Genomic DNA, 15,420 nt, shown 5'->3' with positions numbered 1-15,420 from the left:
CCCATGCAGCAGCAGGAACCCTTCATCCCACTGGAAGTTCCTTCATCCTAGCAGACCCTTGTTCTAAAGACAGGACACAGGCTTTGCTCCTGCTGACCTCTGCAGGAATGTCCTCAATCTCTTCTTTCCACTTTGTAAGCCCACTGGGACCCAGGAGCTTCGTTTTAATCAAGGAAAAGGGAAGAGTATAGGCAGAGGGGTGGGTCTCTCTCTAAGCAGGTGGCTGCACTTGGGAGTTGAGGGCCAGCATCCTGCCTGGGGGCAGCCCTGGGGCCCAGGTGTATCACCCCTAAGGGGTCAGTGTATCCCCCAGACTCTGCAGGGTGGGGCTATGATGTGTTGGGATAGTCCAGGACAGTTAGGGCCATGTCCCTTCAGACCTCATGGTCCCTGAGACCCACCCAGAAACGACTACCCCAGTACTTTCCCCACTCATTCAATTTCACCTACAGCCAACACAGTCTGATCCTCCTGAACCGGCAGAGCCGCAAGCCCATGCCAAGCGGGTGGGTCCCTTCAGTCAGGGTGGAGCTATGTGGAGAACCTGGAGGCCTGGAAGGAAGGAGGCGGGTCGAGGGGCAAAGGGGCGGTCCGGGGGGAGGGGCAAGCGGTCCGGGTCAGGGAGCCCGGCTGCAGGCAGAAGTTAATTGACCGCGTCTCTTGGCGGCAGCAGCTCGGGCTTCCAGGCCAAGGAGTCTCCAATTGGCTCTGTGGGGCTCGGGATTTGCTGGTTTCACATAGCGGAGGAACGCCTGCAACTTTGCGCGTGCCCGTATGACTGACTGGCCTCGCACATGGTGTCTGGCCAGTGTGTGTACTTCGGTATGCCCCGTTTTCTGTGAACCCTAACGTGGGGGCTGCGCAACGTGTGAATTTGGGCCCTGGAGCCTGACGTGTTTATGAACACTGCATGTATACAAGTTTGCGGGCAAAAGTCCACGTGTGGACTTCTGTGTGTGTTGCACTGCTTCTTTAACATACATGCCTGTGTCTGTGCTGCTCCGTGTCCCTGGATCTGAAACGGACCCTCAGATTTCTGCTGGCCCCAATGCCCACGGGTCCTAAGAAGGCTGAAGCAGATTTTCTTATGCTCACAACTCTAACTTCGCCCTGTTCTCACCACAGCTATGGCAGAGCTGGCTGGGGCAGGGTGATGGGGATGAAGGAGGACAATTTGACTTGCTAGCATCCAGGAACCTCCAAGATGAACCTGAAGCTCTTCTTAAGCCTCTGACACTGGGGATCTCATACTGAGGGGGTCTGAGCCTCATCCACCTCACCCCTATTACAGCATCAACTTACTACCACTCCATATTGCAACTAATATGTCTGTCAATAACCACACTCCCCGTCAGCACCAACACAACCATCACCACCCTCAATATTATGACCACTATCACTGTAGTACCACCAACAACAATAGTGTTGCCATCAATGTAATCACCATTACTACCATCATTACTGCCACAACTGTTACAACACCACTGCCATCACCATTACCATCCTCACTATTGCACCACTTCCAGTATCACTACTAGCATCTATCTCATCACCATCATGACCAGCACCACCACAGACAACATCAGCACCATCACCAATATTACCACTTTCTCATACCACCTTTGCCCTCTTCTTGTCCCTTCTCCCTTCCATATCCATCTATGAGTCCTTCCTTCTGCCCACTTCCGCCCCTCCCAAGATAGATAGTTTGCCATATTTTTCTCCCAGCTCATGGAGTACTCTTGAGTGACTGAGATTCCTATCTGTCTCCAAAGATTTTCTGATATGCCAGCTTCTTAATGGGCTGGCTAGTCTGCTGATGTGACTGGAGAGTCTCAGCTGATGGCCTAGACTAGAGGTGGGTTGAAAACTGTAAGCCTGACAAGCAGAAACTGGCTGACATGCCCACTCAGAGGGAGGGCTGTCTAACCTTCACAGCTGTCTGCTGCATCCTCCCCAAGCCCAGATAGGCACATTGTCTTTTCCAAAGTCTCATCTCCTGGACAGGGATACTCATATGCTTCCAGGATCCGATATACCAAGACTTCATTCATCCTTGGGGATGATGGCTCCCACCTCTGCCCTCCTTGAGCTTTAAGACCTACTTCTCTGTTACCCTAATCAGGGGCAGCGCTGCCCTACACCAAGAATACAGCTTAGAGTTAGGGAAGTGCTTCTCCAAGGCAGCCCCACATCCAGGGCTTCTTCCCCTCAGCAAGCCTCTAACACAGCTTCTAATCAGAAATGTCCAGACCCCCTTGCCCCTCCTTCAACTGCACCCCAGAGATTCTCTGAGAACACTGGAGCCTGAATCCTACCTCTACCACTGACTAGTGTCTATGGCAATGCTGCTTAAGCCCAGGGCTTCAGGTTTCCTGTAAAATCAGAATAATAATAGGGCTATTGTAAGGTTTAAATGAAGTACTGCATAAAAGCCTGGGTAGGGTAGGCTGGGGAAACTGGTTGCTGTTATTGTTGCTGTTATAGTAATAGGGCTAACTTACTACTCTTCTCCTATAACCTCTTTGTTTCCAGGGACCCACAGAAAGGAACTGATGAGTTGTAGGATCGCAGAGAGAATTGAAGACTAGGAATTGGTTGTGGGGGGTGCTGGGTAAGGTGTGCCTAGACAGCTCCCTGGACTCACAGTACCATTCAAGGTCACTTCCAGACCCCAGGTTTGGTTTGGGGTGGGCAAGATTACCAGTCTGCCTGTCTTGGTTGAGGAGGGGTGAGGGGAAAAACTGCTGACAACTCCAACTAGTATGGCATCAACCCTGTCTGCTGCTTCTTTCCCCCCACCAATCACCTCCTCCCTCTGTAAAAGCATCTGTCTTCTTGGCCCAGCTCCAGAGTATGGAGATCTCAGGCTTGCATCTTCTTAGATCCAGAGTCTGCATAATTTGGGTCTCGGGAACAAGACTGAGGCACTAGGGATTGGGTCATGGCCAGATGTCATTTAGTCCATACCCACCAATGATAGAGTTGCCCAGTCCTGGCACCATGTGTCCTGCCCACCTTTTTCCACTTGGTGGATTAAGGTTAACCTGAGCTCCTCTGACTGACCCATCACAATGTCTAGGACCCACACAATGCAACTTCCCCACTCAGTCTTCCAACATGCAGGCTTCTTGTGTGCGTATCTAGAGTGTGTGAACTTACAGGGGCTGTTGTGATACAACCTTAGCCCTGAGCTGTCAGAATAGGGAGGAAGGCAGCCTGCAAATACCCAGTGGGTGCTTTGAGAAGCTCCAGGCAGAGGTTGGAAGTTGATGTGTTACTTACAAACTTAAGATACTGCTGACCCAGGGGCAGAGGATGTGCTGTTGAGAGGCTCAATGTATTTTTTCATTTCCTGAGTTCAGAAACTTAGGCAGGATGGCTCAGGCTGACCTTGAACTCATGATCTGAGAGCCTCCTGCCTCAGCTTCCTGAATGTTGGGATTGTAGGTATACACCACCATGCCTGGATAAGCTGTTCATTCTAACTTAGCTCTCAGGGAAACCCCACTGAGGATAGTGGTGAAGTAGGGGGTTAACAGTGATGGTGGTAGAGGGGGTGGAGGTGAAGGTGGTGAGCTGGTATATCGAGGCTGGTAACCAACAGCACAGACAACGATCTATACCATCATCCAAATGAGGGCCAAATCCCCTTAACTTCCTCCTTGCCAAATTCTACACATTTGCACACCTATGATCTCAGACATGCTGAAATTCTTTTCTTCCAGACAAAAATGGAGGAAACAAAGAGGTCCCATTTTTTCAGTTTTGATACCTCTGCCTCTAGGCAATAGGCTTCTATTGCATAGTGTTACGAGTGAGATGTCGTCTTGGATCGAGCCTCCTATCCCCTCTCCAGGGTCAGCCTGGTCTCCTAAGAGACAGCGGGCCTTACTTCCTTGCTCACTGTTGGAGAAGGCAGATGGTACTGGTGTTCATCCCTGGATGTTCATCCCCATCCCACAAGAGCCTCTTTGCTTGCTGGCATCACATCATCCTCACCTTCCACTACATATCCATTTTACAAAATGGGACACTAAGGCCAAGAAAATGGAGAGAAATGGCACTTTACACCAAAGCAGCAGCCTTGGAGGAAAAGAAATGAAACACACAACCACATAGATGCTGTGGTGTTAGTCATAACATCATCTCTCCAGCACCCTGGACTGTAACCTTTGCTTCTTCAAGCCAGCCTCTTTGCAGCCTCCACAAAAGGAACTCATTCAGTAGTAGAGGTGGCCATAGAGGTGGCCACATTGGTGTTAGGAGGTAGCTTGTCCCCTCCAACTGGGCAGAGGACAATTGGGCCCTTACATTTGGAGCAAGAATGTGAATTACTCCTGATAGTCAAAAGGAGAACTCCTTAGCTGACAGGGATACCCCCTCATGACCTGGTGGCCTTCCTTCACCCCTCCTCCAGGTTCTACTACTGGGACCCATGCTGGCATCCCCTCACTATTTCCCTGGCCAGAGTGGGCTGGGACGGGCTCCTTGTCTTACCCTGCCACCACTGACAAGTGCTGACTTTTCTTCCTCTTCGCCAGGCCTTCCTGAACAGGCTGCCTGTGTTTGGGGCCGGGAGGGGTTGTGGGGGGAAGGCACTGTGACGCCTCTTATCCAGGCCAGCCAGCCAGCCAGCCAGCCAGCCAGCGTGGCCGTCTTTGGAGCAGGAGGTGGGATGGAGCCTGGGATGGCAGAGCTGGCTGCTAGGACAGGGTGGATCTTCACAGGCAGTCTCTACCTGGGCTAGGCTAGGGGACCAAGGCCCAGAAGGATGGGCTGGCCTAATCTAACCCTAGCCCGGTCAGCAGAATGGGAAGGAGCTCTCAGCTTGGGCACAAAGCTGGTCCCAGAGCTGGGGTTCTAGAGGGTTTGGGAGCTCTCCCATGTTTGTGAACCTGAGCAAACTTTGTACCCTCTCCAAGTCATTCTGCAGACAATTTCAAGGGTCCACAGAACTCCACCCTACCTTTTATTTTTCCTGGGGCTCTCTGAAATAGCTGCCTTCCTGATGTGGTGGCCGAACCAGGGAGTGTCCCCAGAAGGCCCACAACAGGAATCTGAGGGAGGTTGCTTGACGCCTCATTAAAACATTCCTAAGAAAACCCAAGTTCCCGAAGGCTCACCCCCCCCACCCCCAACTCTACTGCTCTGTCCATAACCAGTTCTGAGAGCTTGGGGGATGGGGAGAAGGAGGATGTGTTTAAGGGCAGGTGATATAAAAAGCTTCAACAAATCAATACAAGCAAGATAAATAACCCATAGAAAGATGGGTAATGGCTCTGAGAAGACAGATAATAAACAAGTGTAAAGTCTGAAAACCATTGGCAATGGTAAATTCAAATGGCAGGAGACACCAATTTTCACCTATCAGTATGCTAAGATGAAACAGAAGAGCCCCTCATAACACCCTATGAGACAGAACCAGGCAGGGAAGAGGGCTCTGTGGTCAGTCTTGGTCAGTATAAACCAGCACAGCTTTTTAGAGGGCAATCTGGCCATGCCTATTAAAATAAAAAGTGTGCATGTTCTCAGACCCAATGAAGACAAATTCTAGAAATACCCTACCGGGAAACAGTCACGTGGCAAACCAAGAGGGCATTTCAAGGAGCTTCTCTGCCACCATCTGGAACTTCTCTCACATGCACACACTTGTGTGCACACAGAGAAAATTGTGGAGAAACAATCTGAATGTACATTCCTAAGAGCTATTTAATGAAGCTCCTGCTTTGGAATACTATGCAGAATTTAAAAAGGTTTAGGGGCTGGAAAGATGGCTCAGGGGTTAAGAGCATATACAGCTCTCGCAGAGGACTCAAATTCAGTTTCCAGCACCCGCTTCAGCCTGCTCACGACTGCCTTTAACTCCAGCTGCAAGGGGTTCTGCCACCCTCTTCTGGCCTCCTTGGGCTCTACATGCTTGTTCACAAACCCACAGACACACACATATACATATAACTTAAAATAGAAAACTTTTAAAAAGATTTATGTTCACCGGGCGTGGTGGCACACACCTTTAATCCCAGCACTTGGGAGGCAGAGGCAGGCGGATCTTTGTGAGTTCAAGGCCAGCCTGGTCTACATAGTGAGTTCCAGGACAGCTGGGGTTACAAGGAGACCCTGTCTCAAAAAGACAAAGAAAAAAAAAGTCTTTAGCCAGGCATGGTGGTGCATGCCTGTAGTCCCAGCACTTGGGAGGCAGAGGCAGGCGGATCTCTTTAAGTTCAAGGCCAGCCTGATCTACATAGTGAGGTCCAGGACAGCTCAGGCTACAGGGAGACCCTGTCTCAAAAAGACCAAAAGAAAAAAAAAAGATTTATGTTCATGGGGCTTGGGGAGATGGCTCAGCAGTTAAGAGCACTGGCTGCTCTTGCAGAGAACCCAGGTTTGGTTCCCAGAACCCATATGGCAGTTAACAATCTGTAACTCCAGTTCCAGAGGATCTGATGCCCTCTTCTGGCCTCCACAGGCATTGTATGACACGGGTGCACCTACATACATGGCTGGCAAAACACTCGTATACATAAAATAAAAACTAAATAAAAACTTTTTTTTTTTTTTTTTTGTCTTTTTGAGACAGGGTCTCCCTGTAGCCCCAGCTGTCCTGGAACTCACTATGTAGACCAGGCTGGCCTTGAACTCGCAGAGATCCTCCTGCCTCTGCCTCCCAAGTGCTGGGACTATAGGCGTGAGCCACCAGGCCCGGCCTAATAAAAACTTTTAAGATTTATGTTTATGAACCTGAAGATACAACATTAGGTACAATGAATGGTGTATAAGTCCTATGGAGAAGCTCATTCTAGTTATTTTAAGACAAACTGAAGGGGCTGGAGAGATGGCTCAGTGGTTAAGAGCACTGGCTGTTCTTGTAGAGGACTGGGTTCGATTCGCATCACCCACATGGCAGCTAACAACCATCCATAACTCCAGTTCCAGGGGAATTCGATGCCCTCTTCTGACCTATGTGGACATTGCACAACATAAGTGCACTTATATGCATATGGGCAATACACTCATACACGTATAATAAAAATAAAAAATAATTTTAAAAAAAATTTCAAGAACAACCAGTGTTCTTAACCACTGAGCCATCTCTCCAGCCCCATAAAATATAAAAATTTTTAAACAAACAGAAAACAAGAAGATGGATCTATCTCCTTAAAATGTACATAGAGTAGTGGTGTTTGAATCCAGGAAAAGAAAGTGGAGCCTCCCCAGACTGTCAAAAATGGCTTTCTCTACTAAGGGGACTGGGGTTTGGCAGTGGCCAAGGAGGCCATCTGTTTAATCTGTATCATTTGAATTCTTGGGCTGGGGAGATGGTTCTGTGGGTAGAGGGCTTGTGGCACACAAATGAGAAATGGAGTTCCGATCCCCAACCCACCTAAAGACAGACAGGAGGATCCTCAGAAGCTTGAGAGCCAGCTAGCCTGGTGTACGCAGCAGCAAACCAGACAGACCCTGTCTCAAACAAGGTGATAGGCAAAGACCAGCACCCAGAGGCTCTCCTCTGACCTCCACATGTGTGTGCAGACACTCACATTCACACACATTCACATGTATAGCACTCACACACAGTAAAAATAAAAGGAAATTAACTTTTAAATAAAAACAATATATTCATGTATAACTCATGAAATTTAAAAAAAAAAGGTAAAATAACCAAAGTTTCATTTCTTAAAATCAGAAAGGACAAGAAACCCCAAAGTCACATAAAGATCTGTCTGGCGTTCACTCTCACCCCACTTTGGAGGAAGGAGTTTACTACAGAAATCTGAAGACCTGTGTTCAAATGGTTCAAGTCCACCTCCGCCAGTCTAACTATGCTAACCTCATGGTCCTTTCCCATAAAATGGCTGGGAGAACAGGTGGAATGAGAAAATATTTGTGACAGATTCTACCTCAGAATCTGGGGGAAAGCCACTGTTCAATATGTGTTCTTTTTTACTGTTTTAAAATATTTATTATTTTTATTTTATGTGTATGAGTGTATTGTCTGCATGTATGTGAGTGCACCTGTGTTGTGCAATGCCATGGAGGTCAGAAGAGGGCTTCAGATTTCCCCGGAACTGGAGTTAAGGATGGTTTGTACTGGCCATGTGGGTGCTGGGAATTGAACCGGGTCCTCTGCAAGAGCAGTCAGTGCTCTTAACCACTGAGCCATCTCTCCAGCCCCTCCTTCTTACTTTTAAAAGCAAGCACCTGGGGCTGCCGAGATAACTTAGCTGGTAAAGGCACTTGCTGCCTAAGCCTGATGACCTGAGTCTGATACTTGGAACCTACACAGTGGAAGTGGAGAACTGATTCCCTCAAGTTCTCTGACCTTCACATGCATGCTGTGGCATGAGAGAGTGTGCACACAGACAAATAATAAACATAATAAAAATTGTTTAAAGTACCATTGGAGTTGCCCCTGGGTTGGTTGGAAGGGGTCACCTGTACAGCCAGCTTATGAAGTCACACATCCTCTGCTGAGTCCCACCCAAGGGTCAGAGCCCATAGCACGCCTGCTCCGATGGTAAGCATCGGCTTCTGCTGCTGTAGTTTCTCCCTCACATTTCTATGTGCCGAGGATTCTTTTAGGGTGCCCTCAAGGTAAAGTCTATCCAAGGACGTGAGCTGTGGGCCCATCCCTTCCTCTAAACTTCATTCCTTCAGAGCTACTCTTCCTTGTGAGGCACAGAAGGACAAGATGAGTCTGGTTACAGTCAGTGAGATACTCTTTGGTTCACCAACCAAGGTCACTGGAGAAGTAAGCCTAGCCTTGGGTCCAGCTGAGCACATAGCCTATAGGTTTAGTGACAGCTAAAGTTGGTGGGCTTCACGGATACCTGTACACATCTGGATGTAGCTGTAACCCTTCCGCTGAGCAGAGAGAACTGGCAAGCTGCCAGCCTTTTGCTGGCTCCAGTCAAGCCCAGGGGGCCCAGAGGGTGCTTGGTGGGTAGGCTGAATCCCTGTCCCTTGGGCCACATTCCCTAGCCCTGAAGTAGAAGATGATCCAGTGCATGCATGAGCCCCAGCAAGGCCCCTGCAGAATTACACTGGCACCTCTCCTGCCTTCAGCTTAGGGCCATGCTGAACCAGGAAAATTCTCTGCATCTACCTCAATTTCCCTACAGAGCAGAATGGGGTCTTAGGAACCCACACCACCATGCTTAGAGAGGCACTGGGGTTGGCACTTGGTTAACATCAGAAAGACAATGGTCATTGTGATTGTGGATTTAGGTGAGTTTTTAAAAAATGGGAACAATACCTTTCTCAGAGGGTTGTGGGAAGATTAAACTAGCTGATCTGTGTGAAATGCTTAGAACAATAGCAGCAAGTAGAAAATACAGAAGCTTTGTTAACTACAAATAAGCAAGCAATAGACTTGGGTGCACACACACAGTATACACACATTCATGCACATACAACTGTGCTTCTGCAAATCATGCGCAGACCCATAGCTTCAGGCACACGTGGACTTACACATAATCACACAGACTCAGTTGCCTACAAAGCCTCGCTCGGATAGACACAAAAGTACACTCTCAAGATACTCATACCCATCCTGTCTACCCCATGCATATGTATGTACATACAGAGGGAAGTACGACAAATGGCTCTGTCACCTAGTACTAACTAGTTCTTGGAGCACCTCTGTGTTCAGGACTTCCAAACTTGTTTCCCCATGTACAAGCTCCTCTCTGGGGCAAAGTTTTAGCTTTGGGAGTCCTTTGCTGGGACTAGAATTCTGAGGACATGGGTGCTGGTGAAGGGGGAGTGCTGAGGACCACAGAAGAGAGACTCAGACTGGAAGAGCGTTTCTTTCATGCTCTTTTCACAGACAACTAAGATGTGGGAAAAGACAGCCCAAGGACCCATGAGCAGCAGGCTGAGCTGGAGGAGTAAGGCTCTGTCTGTGAAGGAAGCTGCTTGCTATGTCTGTCTAGACCTGGGTCTGGGCTGCAGTAAGGGGGCAACAAGGGCATTAAAGTCAGGCACAAAGGCAGGCTCAGGAATGGGTTGGACCCCTAGGACAAGGCTGCTATGGGATCTGAGGGGATGGTACATCCCCTCTCCCTGGGAAATGGCTCCCAAGCCCTAGCCCAAGAAGCAGCCGTGATTCCCCTTAGTGTCTCCAGCTCTCTTATTTGTTTTGCTGTTCTGGGTCTGTCCAACTGACCTGCTCCCTGCTGGGGTGAGGGAGTGAGTTCTTATCCCTACCCTTTGTCTTTGTCTCTCTCTAGCCCTCTCTAACATTTTGTGTCTTGGTCTCCACACTCAGGAGATTGTACAGTTCTCCCAAAGGTCTCCTCACTAGCCAGAATCCCCCACTGCACATTTCTTCTGCAGGGGTGTACTGTCAGGTCAGTCTTTTTCAGGGGACCCCATACTACAGTACACTCACCTCCCTGGGCAAATGACTTCCACTTTGGATAGAGCTGGCCATGCATTTGTGTGTATCTGTGTGATCCTGAGAGTTGGAGAGGGCTCTAAATTCTACCCTGCCTGGGTGACTCTGACCTTACACAGATTTGGTTAGGGATGCAAGCAAAACTTGTGAAGGCAGAGTCCCCCAAAGCAATCTGTGGAACTCCATACCCAGGGTCAAAGCCCTGATCACACAGGGCTTTCCACTAAATCACACTGTCATCCTCGAAAGAGACAACCAAAGCCCTATGCTCACAGAAGCATAGGGTAGGGAAACTCCAACCAGACATTTGCAGACCTGAGACCCCTAAGCACAATCTTCAGAAATAGGGAGACCAGGCTTCTGGAACCTTCGGTACAGACGCTCCAAAGACAGCAGGCACCACGCAGGGATCCTGGTACAGAGAGCGGCTGCTCCAATCCAAAGTTCAAAACGTTGGGAGAACCCAAGACTGTGCGCCCACACTCGCTCCAGGAACCCCAGAGCAACTCTAGGACTCTTGTCCTTGAGTGTGGAGGAGAGGGACTTACCAGTGCGTATGCGGAGCTGAGCACTGGGCAGCAGAGCAGGAGCGCTAGGCCGGGTGCGATCCGGGCGACCCCCATCGCCACCGCCTAGGGCCGCGTCCCTCGGGGCAGCCACCGCCGGCCCTGGTGATGGTTGGAGGGGGATGCAGAACAGAGTCAGGCCGGGCCGCCCCGCCCACGTCCCCGGCCTAGGGGACTCCGGCGTCCGGGCGGCCCGAGGCCAGGGAGCCCGGTGCGGGGCCCATGCGCCGGGGTCGAGCGAGCGACCGGCGCAAAGCAGAGAGGGAGGGCAGAGGGAGGGAGGCAGCCTGAGGCCGAGCGGGCGGCGGGCGGGCGCCGAGCGCTGCGGAGCGGCCTGTCTGCCTCGGAGCGGAGAAATCACATCCATATGGCCGGGCCCCCCGCCCCCGGCCCGCCCCCCGCTCCCCTCCCGCGCCGCCTTTTCTTTCTTTCTTTCCTTCCTTCCTTCCTTTCTTTCTTTCTTTCCTTCCTTCCTTCCTTTCTTTCTTTCTTTCTCTCTTTTTCCTCCTTAGGGGAACTGAGAGCCGTGGCTTCACTCCACGCCCAGTGGGGGAGGGGCGGGGGAGGGGTCGGGGTCGCGGTCTGCGGGGGGCGACCGGGCTGTTATTTTTAGCTCGGCGACAGTGGGCAGCAGGGGAGTCGGGGCGGGGGAGGGGTCGGGGTCGCGGTCTGCGGGGGGCGACCGGGCTGTTATTTTTAGCTCGGCGACAGTGGGCAGCAGGGGAGTCGGGGCGGGGCAGGGGGGTGCGTTTAGAGTCGCACGGGGTGTGCAACAAGGGATGCCATCCCAACTTTGCAAAGGACACTGAGCTTTCGGTGCTCCTGCCCTCAGCTCCCGGCTCCCGGCCGCTGGGTGTCCTCCACCCCCAAGGCTCCTTAGCCTTCTCTGAACCCCCATCTCCTTGCCAGCCTCCTCCCGCACCCCTTTCCCCATCCTCTGTCCTAGTTCCGCGTGCGCCCGCGGCCCCATGCTCTGTCTGTCTGCCTGTCTGTGCGTCTCCAGCCCCCACCCCCCATCTCCCGGCCTCCGTTATTCCAGCGGGCCCCAAGCTCCGTTTCGGTCACTCCCTCACTCCCTCCCTTTCCGACCCCCCCCTTCCTTTCTCTCTCTACGAAAACATTTGCAAGCTCCCAAAAAAAGCCACCGAACTGAGCGGCAGCGGGGCTGGCTGCTCCATCGAGCTCCGCGGAGGCGCCGCAGACCCACACCAGACCGACCAGCGCGGCCCAGCCCAAGTCCCTCCTAAGCCCACTCCCGCCTCCCTCGCCCCACGCGTCCGAACCCCCCAACAAGCCCAGACTTACTCCGAGTGCGCCGCCGCGGCCCCCGCCTTGCCATGAATGTCGGGGTACCCCCGACAGCCTCCCCAAGCCAGCGCCCCGTCCGCGGCCCCGGGGGCACTTCATGGAGCTCTTGGGATCCCCCTTGGCCCGCCTGGCCTCCTGAGTCCCCCGCCCGGCCGCTGCTCCGAGCCGCCGCCCGCCGCGCGCGTCCCTCTACTCGGCGTCTGCAGCTCCCCCCGCCCTCGGCCTGGAGCCTCTTCCCTCCCCCGCGTCCTCCCCGGGCCTCCTGCGCTCTGCCGCCTCCCGGGCGGGTGCGTGGAGGGCAGAGCCCAGCCCGCTGCACCCCAACCCCAGGACAGCTCTCCAGAGGCCCGGCCCGGGTCGCTCTGCCTGGGATGAGTGTTGGGGAGGACAGAGGTGTGGGGAACTCGGACTTCGGGTCTGGGGCGCAGCCTCTGCTTTGCTTTATTCTCTTTTGGAAAAACACAGAACCCCCCTCCCCCCCGGATCGTCCCACTCAGGGTGATGAGCAGGGACCCTTTGCCGAGAAGCAGGCTGGCTTCCCCAGAGCATCCCTGGGGAAGCCGCCTGGTACTTAGTGCGCCTCCCGCCCTGGCGCTGTCCGTGCGCCCGCGGGGTTCCTGGTCTGGCAGTGTCGGGGACCCTGGGGAAGCTGCTTCACCGCCAGCCCAGAGCTTGGCTTGGCAGCCAACGCCCTCACAACCCGCCCCGCCCTTGCCTCGTCCTTCATCCTCTGACCCATCCCTAGCGCTCGGGTCTGCGGGACCGGCTCCCCTAAGTCCCCACCCTCGCTCCTGCCCAGGTCTGGAGCCTCTCATCTCCGTCCCTGCTAGCGGGATCTCTTTCCAGCCCCAGTGTCCTATGCATTTCCACCCATTCAGCCGCTGACCCGGTGTCTTCAGCTCCACAGCTTAGTCCCAATCTGGGTGATGCCAGGCTACAAGACCTGGGGCTCAGCGCCCAGTCTTGTACTTCACGTTCCTCCTCTGTGGTCGTCCCTCAAATGCTGGTGGCCCACTGGGGTCTGCTTGGGACCCTCGATTTGGGCAAAGTAGAGAGGAGCCTATGGGGTAGGAGCTAGTCATGGGGGTGGGGTTTGGACCCCAAGGCTACCACCTCCCTCCCTGAGTACCAGGTGGGGCACATGGGGCAGCAGAAGGGGTTGGGAATGCTTGGAGTAGAGGGCTAATGTCAGGCTGGTTGGAGGAGGCTATTTTAAGTGTGGTGCCCTGAAAAATGCCATCACATTAAGTGGCATCCTTGCTCACCTACTTACCAAATGTTTGTACTGATCACTAGAACTCTCAGGATGTCTTGGCCTCAGTTTCCTCATCTGTAAAATGGAGGAATTGGCCAGCTGATTCAAAGGGCCCTGTTTGCTGCCTAATTCCCCTAGGGGTATGTGCAGACCCATAGGTTTTAGGGGATCCCAAGAAGCATTCTGTGCAACTGAACTCAGAGCACCCAAATTCACTACCTCAGTGATGGCCTCAACCCTGGGTGGGAATGGGTCCTCAAGCCCACACTGTCTTCCCCAAACATTTTTCTGCCACACTCCTCTTCTGTGACCACTGCCTTGTCCTGGTTTTCAAAGGCTGCTTTTGAGACAATTCCTACAGAAACAACTGTCCTAAACAGGCACTGTCTATCGGACTCTGGCCTTAGACTCTCACTGCTGTCTGGTTTTTGCTGTTTCCTTGCCAGAATCACACTTTCTCAGCTTGGTATGGAGGACACGCCTCCCTTCTTGTGGCCCTACATCTTTCTATTGGTGGGGGGAAGTGGGAGTTCAGGTCTGCCTTGTACAGCATGCAGGCTCCTTGGGAATGGACCCATGGTAGGCATCCAAAGAACAGGTATGACTCTCCAGTGCTGTATTTTGATGGTTTCATTGTCCTAAATGATTCAAGTCTTATGTGACTGTGGCCATTGTCCTTTCCCTTGGTGATGAGAGGGAAAAAAAAAAAATCAAAAACGTTCATGGAAAGATCAGGAATGAGAGAAATCTAGGAGCTGACAGGGCCAAGTTCTTAGTTCTGGCACCAGAAAGTTCTTGAGTTGAAAACAAATAAGATTTGCACTTGGGCCAAGTGTGGTGGTGCATGCCTTTGATCCCAGCACTTGGGAGACGGAGGCAAGCAAACTTCTATGAGTTCAAGACCAGTTAGGTTTACATAGAGCGTTCCAGACCAGACAGGACTATATAGTGAGGAGAGCGAGAGCGAGAGCGAGAGTGAGAGCGAGCGAGAGCGAGAGCAAGAGCGAGAGCGAGAGCGAGAGAGAGAGAGAGAGAGAGAGAGAGAGAGATTTGCACTTGGGAGGACCAGGGTGGGCTGTGGTAATTGCTGGAGAGGGGTGTCTCTAGTCCCCTTAAGGGCATTCCCCTAGCTGTGACTCATGTGCCTCACTCCAGAGCTCCTTGCTGGACATTCCACAGCTGTGGGTAGGGCCACTGATCCCCTACCTCACCCTCAGGCCTCTGGTTAAATTGCCACCATGGGAATGGGAGGGTGTCACACATTAACTAATAGCACCCATGCATCTGGCAGAGCCAGCATAACTTTGACAGGCAGGCCCTAGGCTGCAGGACTAGTTTCTGGTTAGTTTCAGGTCAGTTTTCAATGGAGTTGGGAAAAGTAAGGTCAGGGGTAGGGAGTGGATCTGAGTTCTTCTCTTTGATTCCCCAACTGGGACTTAGCAGAAAGAGATAAGGCAGTCATTGGAGCTTAGCCCCAGAGCAGGGGCTGGACTCTGGCTCCACCTCTGCTGGTGTGGCAGTCCCAGGTTGACAGGCCTGTGCTGTCACCACTGGGAGTAGGGCTCTAGCCAAGGTACACAGATCCTGGGCTACTTTGGCCGTCAGACTTGAGCAGCAACTTCAGCTTCTATAGTCTGGCCTTGCTTCCTTAGAAAACTCCTTGTCCTGGCCTAGAGGCTCTGTGGGACCACTAGCTCACATCTGGTTCTGAAACATCACCCTCTTCCCATACTTCATCCCCAGCTCAGCCTCAAAGTCACTTGCATCCTAAGATTAGCTCTGCTCCCACACTATAAGATTTGCCCCGATGATGAACCTGACCCCAGTCTAAGCTTTTATCCCAGTCTGATTTATAACCCCTGGCTGAACCCTGACCTCGGGCTGAGACTCCA

At 52.3% G+C, this 15,420-nt stretch overlaps 1 protein-coding gene across 2 annotated transcripts in view; it reads right to left on the bottom strand.

The window, feature by feature from the left end:
• Pth1r (parathyroid hormone 1 receptor) overlaps positions 1–12,500 on the bottom strand; it is a 24,295-nt gene extending 11,795 nt beyond the window's left edge. Inside the window, exons 1-2 of one of the 2 annotated variants that reach the window (XM_008830554.2) lie at positions 12,271–12,500; positions 10,948–11,067 (exon numbers count right to left, since the gene is read on the bottom strand). In XM_008830554.2, coding sequence (XP_008828776.1) covers positions 10,948–11,022 — 75 coding nt within the window. In that variant the 5' untranslated portion in view covers positions 11,023–11,067; positions 12,271–12,500. The remainder of the gene's footprint in view (positions 1–10,947; positions 11,068–12,270) is intronic. The other variant, XM_017797470.2, reaches the window with a different exon arrangement.
• Between the last annotated feature and the right edge of the window lie 2,920 nt (positions 12,501–15,420).

The sequence above is a fragment of the Nannospalax galili genome, unplaced genomic scaffold (genome assembly GCF_000622305.1).
Source record: "Nannospalax galili isolate Female #2095 unplaced genomic scaffold, S.galili_v1.0 scaffold1050, whole genome shotgun sequence".
In the NCBI taxonomy this organism is placed as follows: Eukaryota; Metazoa; Chordata; class Mammalia; order Rodentia; family Spalacidae; genus Nannospalax; species Nannospalax galili.
This window is presented reverse-complemented; position numbering and strand designations above follow the sequence as displayed.